Source organism: Sparus aurata, chromosome 9 (genome assembly GCF_900880675.1).
Source record: "Sparus aurata chromosome 9, fSpaAur1.1, whole genome shotgun sequence".
NCBI classification, from domain to species: domain Eukaryota; kingdom Metazoa; phylum Chordata; class Actinopteri; order Spariformes; family Sparidae; genus Sparus; species Sparus aurata.
The window spans coordinates 15,598,713-15,614,488 of NC_044195.1; the positions used below are offsets into that span (position 1 = coordinate 15,598,713).

General features: G+C 40.7%; 1 protein-coding gene across 3 annotated transcripts in view; it reads right to left on the bottom strand.

Moving 5' to 3' along the window:
* Positions 1-15,776, bottom strand: part of myo16 (myosin XVI) — a 72,252-nt gene that overhangs the window by 41,693 nt on the left and 14,783 nt on the right. For all 3 annotated transcript variants that reach the window (XR_003985415.1, XM_030429560.1, XM_030429558.1), the window contains exons 5-14: positions 15,153-15,228; positions 12,331-12,481; positions 12,048-12,198; positions 11,286-11,396; positions 9,063-9,128; positions 6,523-6,650; positions 4,139-4,244; positions 2,778-2,895; positions 2,066-2,213; positions 860-977 (exon numbers count right to left, since the gene is read on the bottom strand). Coding sequence is in view for 2 of the 3 variants with exons in the window: in XM_030429560.1 (XP_030285420.1) it covers positions 860-977; positions 2,066-2,213; positions 2,778-2,895; positions 4,139-4,244; positions 6,523-6,650; positions 9,063-9,128; positions 11,286-11,396; positions 12,048-12,198; positions 12,331-12,481; positions 15,153-15,228 (1,173 nt within the window). In the remaining variant the exon portion in view is untranslated. The remainder of the gene's footprint in view (positions 1-859; positions 978-2,065; positions 2,214-2,777; positions 2,896-4,138; positions 4,245-6,522; positions 6,651-9,062; positions 9,129-11,285; positions 11,397-12,047; positions 12,199-12,330; positions 12,482-15,152; positions 15,229-15,776) is intronic.

Below are 15,776 nucleotides of genomic sequence, written 5' to 3' on the forward strand. Positions count from 1 at the left end.
GAAAGACATGAGTCCCACTTCAGTATCCTAAGATTTCCACACATCTAGGCCAAATATGTCATAAGAGACTGATGACGCCTGTCTCATTTCAAATGCTTCTTGTGACTGAATAGGGAAGACACACTGTTGTGTCCTTTGCAGCCCTCAGTGTCCTACAATCCATTATCCAATGGTCAATTGGTTAATGGAGCATGAGCAAGGATCTGCAGCTTGTAGAGCTGGGAAGTTATTTGTGACCATGACATTATTTACCAGGTATTACTGGGACACGACTTGTCAATATAGTTAGAAATATTTGACTTTGCAAATTAAACAAAAGCCCAAAACATTATCCATCAGTTTTGCTTGCCTCGAGGTTGAAGTGTGGACAAGGTCAAGGCTCAGTCTGGAACCTTTAGTCCTTTGAAGGACCCATTATTTTGGGTTGCACCTTGTGAAGGACCCAGCTCTGGACTCAGAGACACTTAAAGACTAGAGCTAGCAAAAAATAAATCTCATCAATAAGCTCATAAGTGGTTAGACACTTACCCATGTTTGCTTATTTTCCTCCTTTTATTGAGGATAGTTCTACAAATTGTTAGTTAGATATGCAACCTTCACTTTCCTCCATGTATGAAGATTGCAAAGCACCATCCAAACGACAAAGACCATGAGTGTACAGAATGTGATTTGCCAAACCACAGAGCATAACATGAGACAATAGATGTTTTTTCTATTGTCATATGATATATACTTCATATCGCGCAGCTTCATAAGGGGCCATTCAAGGTTCTGTGACATCATCACTATAAATGACCCTTGCTGTCAGTAGCCTTTGAATAAACAAGCTTATCAGAAACTACGCAGTTCAGATCATTACCTGCTTGTTGAAGCCCAGGGCTCGCAGTGCCTGTTTAACTGCTGCGAGGCGTTCCCTGCTCCGAGTGGAGGCTATAGCGACTCGAGGGTTCTCCCCCTGAAGGCCTCCACCAAGATACCTGGAGAAGGACAGAAGGATGGAGCCAAGTGGACCAAAATTTCAGACAACCAAGAAAACAAAATAAACAAAGAGGACAAGATGAGTCCTCATGACTAGTGTAGGACAATTAAGGTTGCACTGGTATTAGGTTTTCATGGTACAATAACGATCTTAGAGAATGTCATGGTTTGGTATCCAAATATATGATATAACACAATTGTTATTATTTTTGGTTAAAATTACTCTTAAAGGAATGGAAATGGAAGGGTTTTGTGGTTGAACAAACACATTATTATAATTTCACAATATATTATGTCCTGATAGACCTGAAACTTTAAATTAACTTCAAAAATATATACTTTTTATGGTAGATTTCAATACCGCTGATAATCAAATGCAGACTGTATGGTAACTTTCAGTTTTCATACCCTAGTATACCATCAAAACGATAAACCGCGGCAACCCTAACGACAACAGGTACTCCCAACATGTCTCCAATGCTCCCCACAGGAATTTAAATGCATATCTTTGTTTAAGATAGACCTAGAACCACAGGTTTTATGAGGCAGTTCTGGGTTGATTTACGCAAGGTTTCTGTCACACTAAGTAGAGTGCTGTGTTTGGGAGCGAGGGGAACGGGCAAACAGGGTTTTAAATTTGCTGAACTGGTTTGCACAGACAAGGAGACACAATGGGCTGGTGTGCTGCCAGAAGGGCTAGCGTGCTTCTCAAGCTCCAAAACAGACCAATTCAGGTCAGTGGTTATCACACTGGTGGCGTACAATGGATAACGGCAGCTGAGGAGTAAGTTACAACTAAGAACACGCATGAGTAGACGCATACAGACTTACACAAGGGTGTGTATGCACAGATGTTCAGTTGCTGAAAGTTGAGGATATTGTTGTTGATATCAAGTCTTAATGCATTATATTATCAGTGTTGGATTGAACGGTAAATTGTGAGCTCTGTAGCTCTGTAGTAGTGTGCAGGTCATGTGAAGAAGTTATGATTGGTCTGCACCCATACTGTATTGCATTTTCATCAGTGATTTTATGAACTATTGATATAAATTAAGCAGTATAAATATGACAGCTGTGACACACGTACCTATGTGCCAGGACATTGTTGAGGTAAAGTGCGCTGTTTTCCTCAGGCGACAGGCCTTCAGCCATCAGGTAGAAGATGCTGAAGCTCTGCTGGTGAGGTTGCAGGTGGACCAGGCGAGACTTCTCCAGCATGTAGGTGTACACGCGGGCTTTAAAATCAGATGTGTTTTATGTTTCAATTACAGGTGTGTAAATTACATTTCAACAGTGCTGATGATTGTGGAACAAAAGTGAAAATTCAATCTGTGGTTTAATGGCCACTGCTCTGTGATCAAATTAACTGGGGTAAAATAAGGTGAGCAGAGCTGTAAAAATGTAATAGTGCAGCACTATATTTATGGGCTTTTACTGCCCCCTGCTGGTGTGTTACTGCTGTGCCTGATTTCACAAAGTAATCTCGGTGTTAAGTTTGAATGGTTTAAATGCTCAATAGTATTATAATAAAATGAGTGATCCAGACTGTGAAAAAAAATTAAAAAATGAACCAAATTTTCTATTAATAAAATATTCGATATAGCTAAATACTTAAAAGCAAATGTGTGGAATTCTAAAGAAGTTTCAGAATACAATATACATATACAGATGTACATATTTTATATAAGATTAAGCTAATCAAAAAACAATAATTATAGTAACACCGAAAGTAAAAGTGAAAAAGTTAACTGATACTATCAGTTTATATTCAGTGCTTCATTGTCATAAACACTAGTTACCTCTAAGCAGAGTCCTCCTCTTGTCACAGTACTGAACAGTAATCAGTTTGATAAAGCGGCTTGAGTTGTTGTTCCTCCGAGTCTTTGCATGACCGAAAGCCTCCAGAATGCAGTTAACCTGTGTATTTGGTCAAACAAAAGGACATTTTTGGACAATCATATAAATGACTTTCATTTAAACTGCAGAGTATACACACCTTTCTTTTACACTATAAATGAATCCACACATAGTATCTTTCTTACACAGGTTTCTAAACTTAACACGAAAACGAATTTCTGCTCCCATTCTGCTTTCTACCACTAGATGTCCTTGTGCATCCATTATGTGGGTGCTCAGTATTTTCCGTGTCCCAGGATGATCAGAGAGCAAGCTGACCCATTTATCGACTACATAACGATGACTTCATCAGAACACACTCCCAGACTTCACATGCTGCTTTGTTACCAAACTGATAGACTGAGAGCAAAGCAAGTGAATCATTTGTTAAGCCCCACGAACACGACGCAATCTTAACCCAACTACACGACTGGGAATATAACAAGGAGTCATGTAGGGGTGACCTAAATTACAGACTTTTCTTCTCTTTCTTTCTCTTTTTTATATACAATATTATGGAGAGTAATATACAATATGCATGGAGAGTCTGTTTATGCTATTATCTAAAATTCCTTTATCTCTTCAGTGATTGCTGCCTCTCCTGATTTCTTGCAAAATGTGGCATAGATGGGATATGAGTATTTTATGTTCTTTTGTACTCTACTCTCGATACTCCCTCAATTTTCTCTGCTGCAAATGGTTCTGTCTGCAAGAAACAGCATCAGAAGAGATAGAGCCACCTTAATGGAAATGTCTGAGTGCTCCAGTGGCGTCTTTGACAAATGAACGGCTATCGAACAGAGTGGCAAAGATGACCAGTAAAAGGTCCTACACTAATCCATACATCTATTCTCTCCTCCTGCACAGCAACATAAGAACAGCATGAGACATTTACACAGCCATTAAGATTTCCTCAGTACGCTGTGTGCTACCTGAGTTCTTATTTCAAAGATGACAGGTGAAGGAACAATAAGCACAGTAAAACGTAAGCACAGGGAGAAAGGATGTAAGATTCAGTCTGTCCTTCACTTTGAAGAACACACAAATATTCATGAGTATCTCTATGGCGACTGGCTGTGCAGAGAATGGAAACTGAAATGAATGAAAAACAGCACAGATGTCTCTTGCCTTTTTTTCAAACTGCAAAAAGGGAAAGAAAAAAAGGAAAGCAACAAAAGATTCAAATAGCCAGTCCAAGACTGTACAAGTTTCTTGGCAATGTAAACCTTGAGGACACCCCCACCTGATGACTGAACAGACTTACATGTTTCATTCTGGGCTCAAGTGCGAAGCCTTTGGGGCTGGAGCGAGCTGTCAGGTGTCTCACTATGTGCTTACAGGCCTCTGTTTTCCCAGAACCACTTTCACCACTAAAAAGACAGAAAAATACAGATTTAATATCATTCATGCCTTAGGTCAGCGTTTTCCAATCAGTATCCATAAGGGACCTTTCTCTATAAATGCCTAAGTAAGTGACATATTCTATGGATATTTCATAGTATATTCAACGTTTAACAATAATAGTACAGAACAACTGATGAACTGTACAATTAACCAAAACAGTGAACACAATAAGTCTAAGAAGTCATGACAGTGAGAATCTTGAGCAGATTATTTCCTGATATTTTTAGGAACTTTTTATATAATTTTCTATAATATATTGTACATTTTTTAACAGTCATACATACTGCACTTCAAAAGCTTCTAATTTTGATCAATTTGGTGTTTTCTTCTCCCTGGTGCTTTTCCATAGCTCTCTTTTTGTTATTTTAAGTGTGAGCTTTTCTAATGCAGGACTGTTGAGCATAGAGTGAAGACTCTGTGAATAAAGCTTGTGTTCAGTTCTTCATCATGCTCTTATCCTGTATATTATCAACCATAATCTAAACTTTAAAAACAAAATTAATCTAATGTTCTCACAGATATGTATGACATACTGAGATGTAAGCATACTGGCTTTTAATTTAAAAGTAAAAAAACGTTCTTAGATCCATAAAATCAAGAATGCCTTGAGACCCCATGTCGAGTATGGCAACCCTGAGGTTATTACTGCTTGACATGTTGCCGTTGTCTCTAATGATCCATGTCTTAAAGGATAGCTTGGCACATTTTTCTGATCTGTTTTAAAACAGCAGCCCATATGAACAATCTTTTAATGTTTTGTATCGTTGAGATGTAGTCTCACATTTTCCACTATGATGAAAGATAATAATGTGCTGTAGTTACTGTTTTGCGAAAGGGAGTTTCTGCATTATTATTATATATATGTAAACAGAGTAGGGCAGCACAATCATTCTATTTTTTTATATAAAAGGTACGGTGTTACTCTGCCCTCTCGCTATATAAATAAAGATGAAGTTAGAGTATGTATTTAAATTATGATGTTTATGTTGCTGTCATTTCTTCAGCATTTATCACCACATGTATTTCAAATCGTCTTTTTAACTTGCTTTTTAGATGCATTTAAAAATAAATGAATTAAAATGCTGCTTTTAATAAAAAAAACAAATTTATCAGTCCAAAAATCAAGCATCTGTGAGTGCAAGACTTCTCAGAAGAATGTGTGTTATGCATTTGTCATCAGGGTGTTTCCCACATCTGTCACCTCAGTTATATGCCTCCACCCACCTGACATCACCCCTTCAGGGAACCCCTCCCATTAAATTCTCCATCGATCCCCCCTCTGTCTAACACAACTAATGCTGCTCCATCGACCACCGCCTTCCACACGCCGTTACTATCACAACTTATTTGGCACAGGAGGCCTTGTTTTAATTTGCCGTTGAGTGGATTTTAAATCCGACATAAGGTACCTCTACAGTACATGCTCTGACACTCACCGACATGCAGAGAATTGAGACCGGCGTAGTAACACCAAGCAGATGGCTTCAGAAGGTCAGAAGCCTTTACTAATGACCGCAGTGTGCTGTGCAGCGCTGTTTGTCTGTATGTTGCTATATTTCCTACTAATGGCCCTGCTGAGTGTGAAGTCCAAAAGCCTTTCCACTGTCTTTTCATTTACCAGTTTTTATTAAATTTCAAGGGCATTTTGTCTGACCACTGGCCTCAGGGAATCATGGCCACTGATTGCCTGTAAACATGAAGGAGTGTGTGAATGTGTATGTGAATGTGTATGTGTGTGTGCTTTTGTGCATGTGTGAGGAAACAGGGAGTGAAACGGGAAGCTTGAATGAAAGAGAAACAAGAAAAATGAAGGAAGCAAGTGTGTGAGAGAGAGAGAGAGAGAGAGAGAGAGAGAGAGAGAGAGAGAGAGAGAGAGAGAGAGAGAGAGAGAGAGAGAGAGAGAGAGAGAGAGAGGGAGAGAGTATACATGAGAGTGCACAGTAAAATGTCCTTGCATGTGTGTGTGTGTTGGTGTGGGTGAGTGAGATGGATAGCCTGTGGCCAGGGCGCATTAACTCTCTGCCAGATTGGTTACAACTCAGCGGGAATGTCACTGGAGAGCCGGAACGGGATTTAATTGCAATTGGGGAGCTGCCTCCGTCCAGCCGAGGACAAAGGGCAACTTCCACCTCTGTGTGAACACCGAACAGGTACAGCTCAGGCCAGGCTGGGAGCTATTCATCTCCTAGGTGTTCAGTGTTTGTGAGAGTGTGTGTTTTTGTGGGTTCGATGAGGAGGGTGTACCTTAGGATGAAACACTGCGGGCGTCTCTCCTGCAGCATTATGTGAAAAGCTCTTTCTGCTGAGGAGAAGATGTGAGGTGGCAGAGAGGAGCACAGACGACCTGTGGAGCTCAGGTATAGCTGACTCACCTAAGAGAGGAAGAGACATGCAATCGATCAAGACATTGGATCACAGCCTTATAGAATAGAATTACTTTAATGATCCCAGACTGGGAAATTATTTTGTTACAGCAGTATGTTTATTATTATGTAACGATACGCACACGTGCTGAGAACAACAGAGGATAAAGTTTCAGCAAAACTGTGAAACCATGCTGGCTATCACTTTCCGTACCTGTGTCAGTTTGTATGTGTCAACCTCACTAAGTAGGTGTGCTTTACCACTCAATCTGACCATGTAATCCAACCCAAAGTGACTGAGCTATCAATTAGGTGTTGATTGAAAACTGTCATCATTTAAACTCACCTTTCTCATAGAGTGGTCCACGGACCATTGGTGGTCCTTAAGCACACCGTAGTGGTTTGCAAGTAGACTCAGTAAAATGTCACATTTGAGATGAATTGTTTCTCAACCTGTTTGTGATTTTAAACGACTCCAAAGTATCATAGTGAGTGAATAAACATGTTCTTTTAATATCAAATTAACTTGTACATAAATCTCAACATTATTATTTGAATTGGCTGTTTTGATCTGTAGTCAGGCTTTAACAATATAGCTAACGGTTTTGTGACCGTTTTGCGACACTGCCTGCGTAACATACAGTATAACATACCAATTTATTTTAAAAAATGATCAGCGCAGGGGACTAAACTTCTCCAGTGTGGAGGCAGAATTGCTTAACTGATGTCTCAGAAAAAAACATTACAATTCTTTCCAATGAGATGTCAATGATGACAATGATGCGTTAGCAGGCTATACTATTTTGTAAGACCGTCATTTAATAAGGCTGTAATTTGTAATATACTGTTGAGATAGGCTGTTTGTTTTGGGGGATGTTGGGAAGTTCAGGTGGTCCGTGAATTTGTAGTCCTTGGTCTGAAAAAGTTTAGCCAAGAAGGCTATTGATTTAGCCAAACATGTTTTAACTGACAAAGAAACTTATTGTAGCTGGTTAATTTAAAATAAGAAACCATTACCAGGCAAGTGCAGACCAGGTTTATTTCAGGCTATGTCAAAGTAATAGAAAATAGGAAAGTAAATTGTGTTTTGAAAATGTTCAGATGTTCATTCTTTATCTTTATTAGAAGACCCTCATCTAGACATTATAATTACTTCAGAAAAAGATCTGCTTGTAAAAGAAACACAAACCCAACAAAAGAAGCTCTTTTTCATTGGAAAAATGAAACTTGAAAAACATTTTTGAAAACACATTAGATGCACAATTTATGCAAAAAGAGGAATAGATAAGGAAATCTCAAAAGTCATTATTCTACTTTTGTTAGTGTGTCATACAGTGAACCCGCAGTTATCTATCATGACTGAACCCCTACTTGTAACCAGCCCAACAGATGTGTGCCTGTTCAGTATTTGTGGCTTTGGAAGGAGGATGGGCTGTGGCCCGCCAGACCAGAGGGGGTGACAGACGGCCAGCAGATCACACATGTTGTGACATATGTCCTTCACACACCGGCTCCTCCCCACTCCTCCTCACACTCTCTCTGCTGGGTAGGGATGCCTGGAGTGATTCCAGACACAGGCAGGAATAGCCAGAGCCAGAGGGGGCCTGGCTTCATTCAGTCATGGCAGGAGAACATGTCTCCTCCTCGATCCAACCCCTCCTAGGTCCTCATGGGCAAGCACTAATCTGGCAGTAATTCAGCTATTTCAAAATGAGTTATGCACAATTTCAAATAAGGCAACACACACACGCCTGTTAGTCATTCACTGAGTCATTCTCCTCTTGCTGTTGAATATGACAATATACTGCTTTTCACCAATAGAGATGGTGTTCTTAAAATTAATTCTTCAGGGGATTCTTAAACTTTTCTTAAATTCTTGGAGATTGTGGTATGTGTGTGTGTGTGTGTGTGTGTGTGTGTGTGTGTGTGCTCTAGCTAAAAAGGATCCCTCTCTTCCCTTACTGATGCAGAGTCAGCCCAGTGCTGTGTATCACTAACAGGAAGACTGCATTATTTATCAGCCACAAGGTCCATTTCATCTGTTCATGTTCTGCTTATTATGCAGCAAGCACGCCTCCATTATAGCATGATTCTGCATGTTAAATGCACAGCCTGTCAAATCTAAAGCCATGTGTTTTTAGACTAGATCACAGACAAGGTCAATATTTATACAATTTTCACACTAAAATTGGCGTCTATATGCAGTTTTAGAAAACATTTTAACCTGCTAAAAATAGGTGATTGACTCCTTTCCCATTGCCAGGTGAAAGCAGCAGATAATATACTTCATCAGACTGCATCCAATAGATGTTTAGACTATTTCTTGAGCTGATGATAGAAGTATCTATGGAGTGCGGCATCTCGCATCTTTCTCATCTTTGTCTCAGGTACTGACATGACAAGATTTCAATATGTGCTTACCAGAGTGGAGTAGATTGGCAGCTCTTTGTTTGGATTGACCAGCAGAAGGATGTGTCCGATGTAAGTCTAAAAAAGACAAGAAATAAACACAACCTGAGCAAGTTTTTTGCTTTACCTCGGCTGAGAACAACACGTGAAACCAATCTTATAAAACATTTGTCATTTGTGTGTGAGGGTGCACTGCTCTTCTTCAATTGGCTTAAGTACTGTCATGATTACCTACATGTTGCCTCAAGCTGCAATTGATCTGAAAATAGAAGTGCTGTCCCTCTCTTTCCTTAACATCAGTATTCATGGTTGTGACAATCGCTATTAACATAAGATTGTGGTAATCTCATGCTAGAGATAGGTCAGGAAGGGACCTCGAATGATAACCTTGGCAATGACCTCCAATAAAAACAACAAATCTGCCCTCCCACTCAGCCCACACAACCCCCCGAGGCCATTTAGATACAAATAAAGCAACTTCCAATTTCTGACCCTTTCCACTCAAGTGCTAACCCTTCATTTCTCACAAAGAGTCCCAGAGGCTGTTTAAAAGCCCTCTCTCCTGGGAGAGTGCAGACATTGCTAACATTCAGTAACAGGCTGCTCTGTCCTTAGGCCCCGGCTCAAGGTTAATGGCATGAACAAATCTCACTGCTTGCGTACAGGGAGCAAGCTTAACACTACAAGTTCTCTGTAACTTAAACTTGTCTGAGAACAAACTGACCGGTGTTTAATATTGTGACATGCTTGTGAATAACACAGCCTTCACCAGTGTCTTCTGACATATCCTTTCACAGTTCCTTGCCGCTCTCCTCAGAGGTTTAATGCTGCACTGGTCCTTCTATCCTGGCAGAAGGCAGAGGACCACTCATCAAAGCCCCCTCTCTGACCACCCTGCTGAGAACATATGGAGCCTTCACTGCCTTTGTCCTCCCCCTATTTCTGTCCTTTGCCACATCTCTTCTTTGTTCACCTCTTTCTTGAAATGCCCTCTATAATGTTCATAAGGTCGGGTACTTTAAGTATAGAAGCAAGAGGGTGACGAGGAGCAAAGACATGAATTGTTTAGGAAGCATGAAAAGTGTGAGCTGTTTTTGGTCTTTTTGAAAAAGATGGGTATTATTTTAAAAACTTCATCCTTAAATGTGAAGCTATTACTTATTCTTTTAGGAATCTTTGCTACAGACAGAATGGAGTGTGACTATACCGTGTGCACCTCCATGATGAGTGAGTTATACACAATCAAATCAGGCGTGCTCAGAAGTCCACATGATAGCTGCTCTTTGTCCACTCACTGTTCTTTCTTTTCACCACTTCTTCCTCCAAATGGACCGTACCTCAAATCCAGCCCTCATTATTCTGTCTTGATGATTCTTTCTTCTTCATCCACCAATCTACTGCCTTTTATTGTTATCCCCTCATCTGTGTCCCCCCGCTGTGGCTAACCCTACTGTCTGTCGCCCATCTGGGTTAATAACAGACTATTACTGCCTCTTCACAGAGAAAAGGGTGCACCGGATAGCTCCACATTGATCTGGTTCCAGTCTTTATAGAGCTCGGTCCCCGTGGAGAAGTACGGGCCAGACGGCAGTTTGAAAGGAAATGACAGGAATGTAAAATGGACCAATTGTTGGAGATGAAGGCATTTTACTCCTGAATATAGTCAGGGATTTATCTTTCCAATCAATATAAATTGTATTGATTATGAAATTGTCCCCCAATGTAAGTATGTGTGCCTATCAGAATTCGGTACCACTCTCACACAAGTGCAGTGGGTCAAAGGAGGGAAAGGGATTCAGCTCACGAACACAACCTCGTGTACAGACTACTGAGAATATAAAAGATTTAACTACATGCAGGAAAAATAATTCACCACCAGTCACTGGGTGTAAAAGAAGTCAGGTGTCAGAGGTCACAGACCACTGTGCAGATAAACATTATCTGCACAGTGGTCTTCAGGAAAGGAGGTACATTATCCATGATGCACTGTGTGTTGGAAACACTACATGTACACATGCTGGAAGGAAACACACTGGAGCCGGTATAAAGATTCATACTGTAATGTGGTCCCAACATCACAGTATGAAATTCCCTGGAAATAAACAACACCACAGTCCACTACAAATAAACAACTATGGTGGCCAAGTTATGCCCCAGAAAGTGTGTGTTTTGGGTTATAATGCATGATTAATGTCGAGTGGGGCTCCTTGTTTAGTGGCACGAGGGTGTTCTTACGTAGATTTGGTCATTCCCAAAGCGCTTTTGCATCTCGTAGAGCAGGCTGCTGTCGGTCAGCTCACTGAGGGACGCCAGGTCATCGTTGGGAGCTGGAGGCATCAGCTTCACCTGAGGAAAATGCGAGGTGAGCCTTTAGAGTAACATGCAGACGCTATTATGTAATACATTTAAAGTCTGGGACAGCGATCCCCAGTTATTCAGATATTGCAGGACATTGTTCCAATCAACCTCTTTACCAATTGATTGACCTCTTCTATTAAACACTTTGAAAGGGAAACTACTTTGTGAAATTAATTGGAGGAATGAAATGCCATGCTCAAATGCACATAATTGGAGAAATCTGTGTCATATATTGTTTAACAAGTACATACTTGATAACACTCCAAACACTGCTGCTGAATCAAAATCTTTATGACTCCAATTTGAGCAGTTTTCCTGCTCTCATAGCTTTTGCCAGTTATCCTGCCTCTCTGCCAGTGGAAGAACTTCTATGAAAAACTAATGAAACCGTTTCCAAAGTAATTACGCAGCATGTGATGTTAGAGATAAAAACTAGGACAAGTGGGCCTGATGATGATGGAGCAGATTTGCCTAAAATACTTCAATACACTTCTGATGACATGACGCACACGATGGATGGGCCAATCAGCACAGTCATTTTATCTGAAATTCACAGAATTGAGTTTAACTCCTGGACCTTTGGTTATCTGTGCTCTCACTATGGTTTTTGTTGTGAGAGGACACAAGAACACAAAGTACCTGCTCAAGTTTGCTGGCTCCAGAGCTAAACGGGCCATCCAGGACATTGTCTTGGGAGGGCTGTCGATTCAAGGCTCCACCTGCCTCTCTGAACATAGCACACTTCTCCAGCAGACTGTCACGCTTTGAGATAGGAAGACCCAAAGGGTTCCTGAGTTGGTAAGGGCACAGCAGATGGAGGAACAGAGAGCACACGATTGGATGAGAGAAAAAGGAAAAATAGATTCAGAATTTGAAGAGTAACCATAACACAATAACTGTGCTTATTAAATTGTTGACCCACAGGTTCTTGACAGGTGTGTTGAGGTCGTGTGAACCTCCATCATAGCGTTGGTCAGTGGAGGGTAGAGGAGCGGAGGGGTCCAACAGTCTCTGCAGCCAGCTCTCCTCTGCATTCAGCAGCATATCAACTATGGGCTCTGATGCAGCAATGTCTGGTGACATGACACACAAGACAGGTTCATCAGCACAGCAATTTGTTGTGGGATTCGAAAATCAGAGTTTAGTTTACTTTGATAGAACGAAAACTGTCAAATGTCTAAGCTCCGAAAATGATTTTCTTAACATCACTCAATACTGAGTGAGAGTGAAGAGTGTTTTAACATTGCTACTGAAAGACCTTAGTTCTCTCTAGGCCCTTAAACAACCAGGTACATCTTTCTGTTATCGTCTTCCACCATGCCAACCCTCCTTTATGATTCATGTGGATGAGCCTGCATTGGTGCAGAATGTGAACCCCACTGCGAATCAATCGAACTGTGCTTGGGAGGAGGGGGAGTTAAGACTCCCCCCTGTCTGTAATGAGGTCTAACAGGGCACCAGGGAAGGGGATGGCTTCATCCTGTCTTCGTATTTCTGTGTGACTGACAACCCCCTAGACTCCCATCTCCTGCTCTGGCTTTTTTTCGTCATACGGCTGCTGAGGAGGGGTGAGGGGCTCCAAGTGAAAAAGACGGGGGATTGTCTCATTCTCTAAGGGCTTGCTTCACATCTTCTCTAAGCCTACATGCTAGAAGGGGCTATTGATTAAGGCCAGAGTGAGGCAGTCAGAGGTGTGATGAAGCCATGGGAGTAAATGGTTAGAGGCAGCTATGATATTCTATCTCACAATGGAGAGGTTAGGATCCCAAAGCCCCTCTGTGTGGCACGTTTCATCACCATCACACGAGAGACATGCTTGTACAGACAGTCACTACACTATATTCAACAGCAGCCTGGTTCAATGGGTGGTTTCATAATGGTTCAGTTGAGGTACGAGAATCAGAGACTTTTGCCCCTGCTGTGTGTGTGGGAAGAATCCACAAGATTGATCAGGATCATGAGCCAATAATGGCTTTTACTCTGACATCTGTAAAACTATTATAAATATGTAAATTAACAGTCATACACCAACAGAGAGACTTAGCATTTCACAGAGAAAACATTGACATATTTTTCCCAAAAATGATTCATACATGAGCATTAAATGGTTCTCTCCAGCCTTTTGATGGCGCACTGCCATATTTCTTGGAGTGTTTTAAATCTTTGACTGTCCACGAGTTTCCTGGAGAGGTTATTGGGGAAACAATGATGGGTGACACTTCCCATATCAAAAGTAACAAAGTGTCATGATAACTGACACACCAGCGACACTTCAAGCGTTAGCTGAGCAATAATAAAAGTGTTAGCAGTATTCACTCGATATAGTTGCTAACCTAGATCTTCATGAATGAATGATAGACTGTACCAAACGCTCTAAGAGAGAGGATTCTGAAAGTTGTTAGAAAATGCCAGTTTCTATCAAAGAGCAACTCCACCAGTTTTACACATTACAGTCTGTTTACATGTCTTGGGGAGTACTCTTGCCTGTGTGAAGAAAGCTGCTTGTAACCCTCCAGTGAATGAGATGTAATTTGAGTAATGTAGTTGGCAGGTTTGAAAAGCAGTCCACCACTCTCGCACTGCACTCCAATTACCCTGTTGAACTCATTATAGACAGTTTAAAAACAAATGAAAAAAACCCTGAGATATCACCTTTTTTATCCCTCGTATTCTTCTTCCTTTTCAAACCAGGTGCCTGCATTACCCATAATGCAATTTAGCCACTGATTGACATCACTGAGGGCAATTTCTGAGATTAAATGTATTTCCTATGGAGCCACAAAAGGTTTTAAAATGCTTTTTCAAATATGCAGTAATACTCCCCAAGACCTACCATGTCTAAACACACATCAATATGTAGAATTGGTGGAATTACCCTTAAAGTGACAGGCTGTGCCATAAGTCATGCCCATTATTCCTGCAAGGTGGAATGGCATTACACCAAGCTATGTAAGCCATTTTGGCCAATCTTTAAGTTTTATTTATCATCACATTTTGAGATTCAGCACACAGGTCTGGCTTGCAGCTAATCAGATGTTTCCAGTTATTTCTTTAGTCAAAAATCTTACAAGGTACCTTTAATGTGAACTAAATCTAGGCGGGTGGGATTTAAAGTGAATTTAATTACAATGTCACTGTAAGAGTAGGCCTCATTTTAAAATAGATGAATCAGTTCGTTATTTTCATCGCATAACTTTTAAATATCTTTGCTGAACTGTCCAAGTAGGAACCTCTTTGACAGACATCCACGAACACACAACTTGCAACTTACAACCTGCACATTTAATCAGTGCAAATTATCTTCATTTCAACCTCCTCTTTTGATCTTGTATGCTTCCGAGATTTGAAAAAAAAAAACAATACATGTCCCTGAATGATATGACAACCTTTTACCAATTAGTAAATTAAGCACATCAGTCCCCTCTGACATTGTGAGTCAGGTGTTAATGCTTTATTTCATTAATAAATGGGCTCTCTCGCAGATACACTGAAATGTGCACAGATTATGACACAGTCTCATTCACAGTGTGCGTGTGCATGTGTGTGTGTGTCTGGGCCTGTGTTTCATACAATCCCAGTGATTATTAATGCATTTGGCTCAGCTGAATTTATCAAAATCCATTTCTCCGCTTCTTTGCTTCATTACCTCTCACTAAAACACGTTAAAGCCCATTCCTGGAGCAATACTTGAGTGTTTGTGTGTGAATGTATGAGTTGAATTGTGTGGATGCTTAAATGTGTTACCTGAGGGCTTGTCTTGGTTGCAGTTCAAGAGAGTCGGGTTTACTCCGTGCCTCAGGAGCTGGCTAACGATGCTTGTCTGTAAGAGATGGGAGAAACACCCACATCAATTTTCATTAGATCCCAGAAAAATTCAAACATTTCTAGGGCACTGCTTCTTTTTTCAAACCATTATACAACAACAAGAAAGCTTTCATTGCAGATTTCTAATTTTTATTGTTTCTCTTTTTGAAGAGAGGAGATGTGGCAGTTATTCCCACTTTTATTGCTACAGATGTAGATATGTAAATGTAGGACATACTGCGACACTGACAGAGAATTTACACGCTGAGCCGATGATACATGCAGTCTGTAAAATGTCCTGTATATCACACATGACAGGTCTAGACAAGTGTTCCCCCTGACTGAGGAGATCCTTTAATAATGAGAATATCTTCCATCACTTGTCACAAAGGACGAAGCCCATAGTCGCCTCATTTCTACACACAGTGACATGTGATGGCTTTCACCTCTGTCCTCTGTTCTGTCTGGGTTCTGTCTGTAGCAAGTATCTGCTGGGTGACTCAGTTTATTGATAATAGAAAAGGATATTCATCCTTTCTTGGTGCAGTAGGAAAGATGGCATGA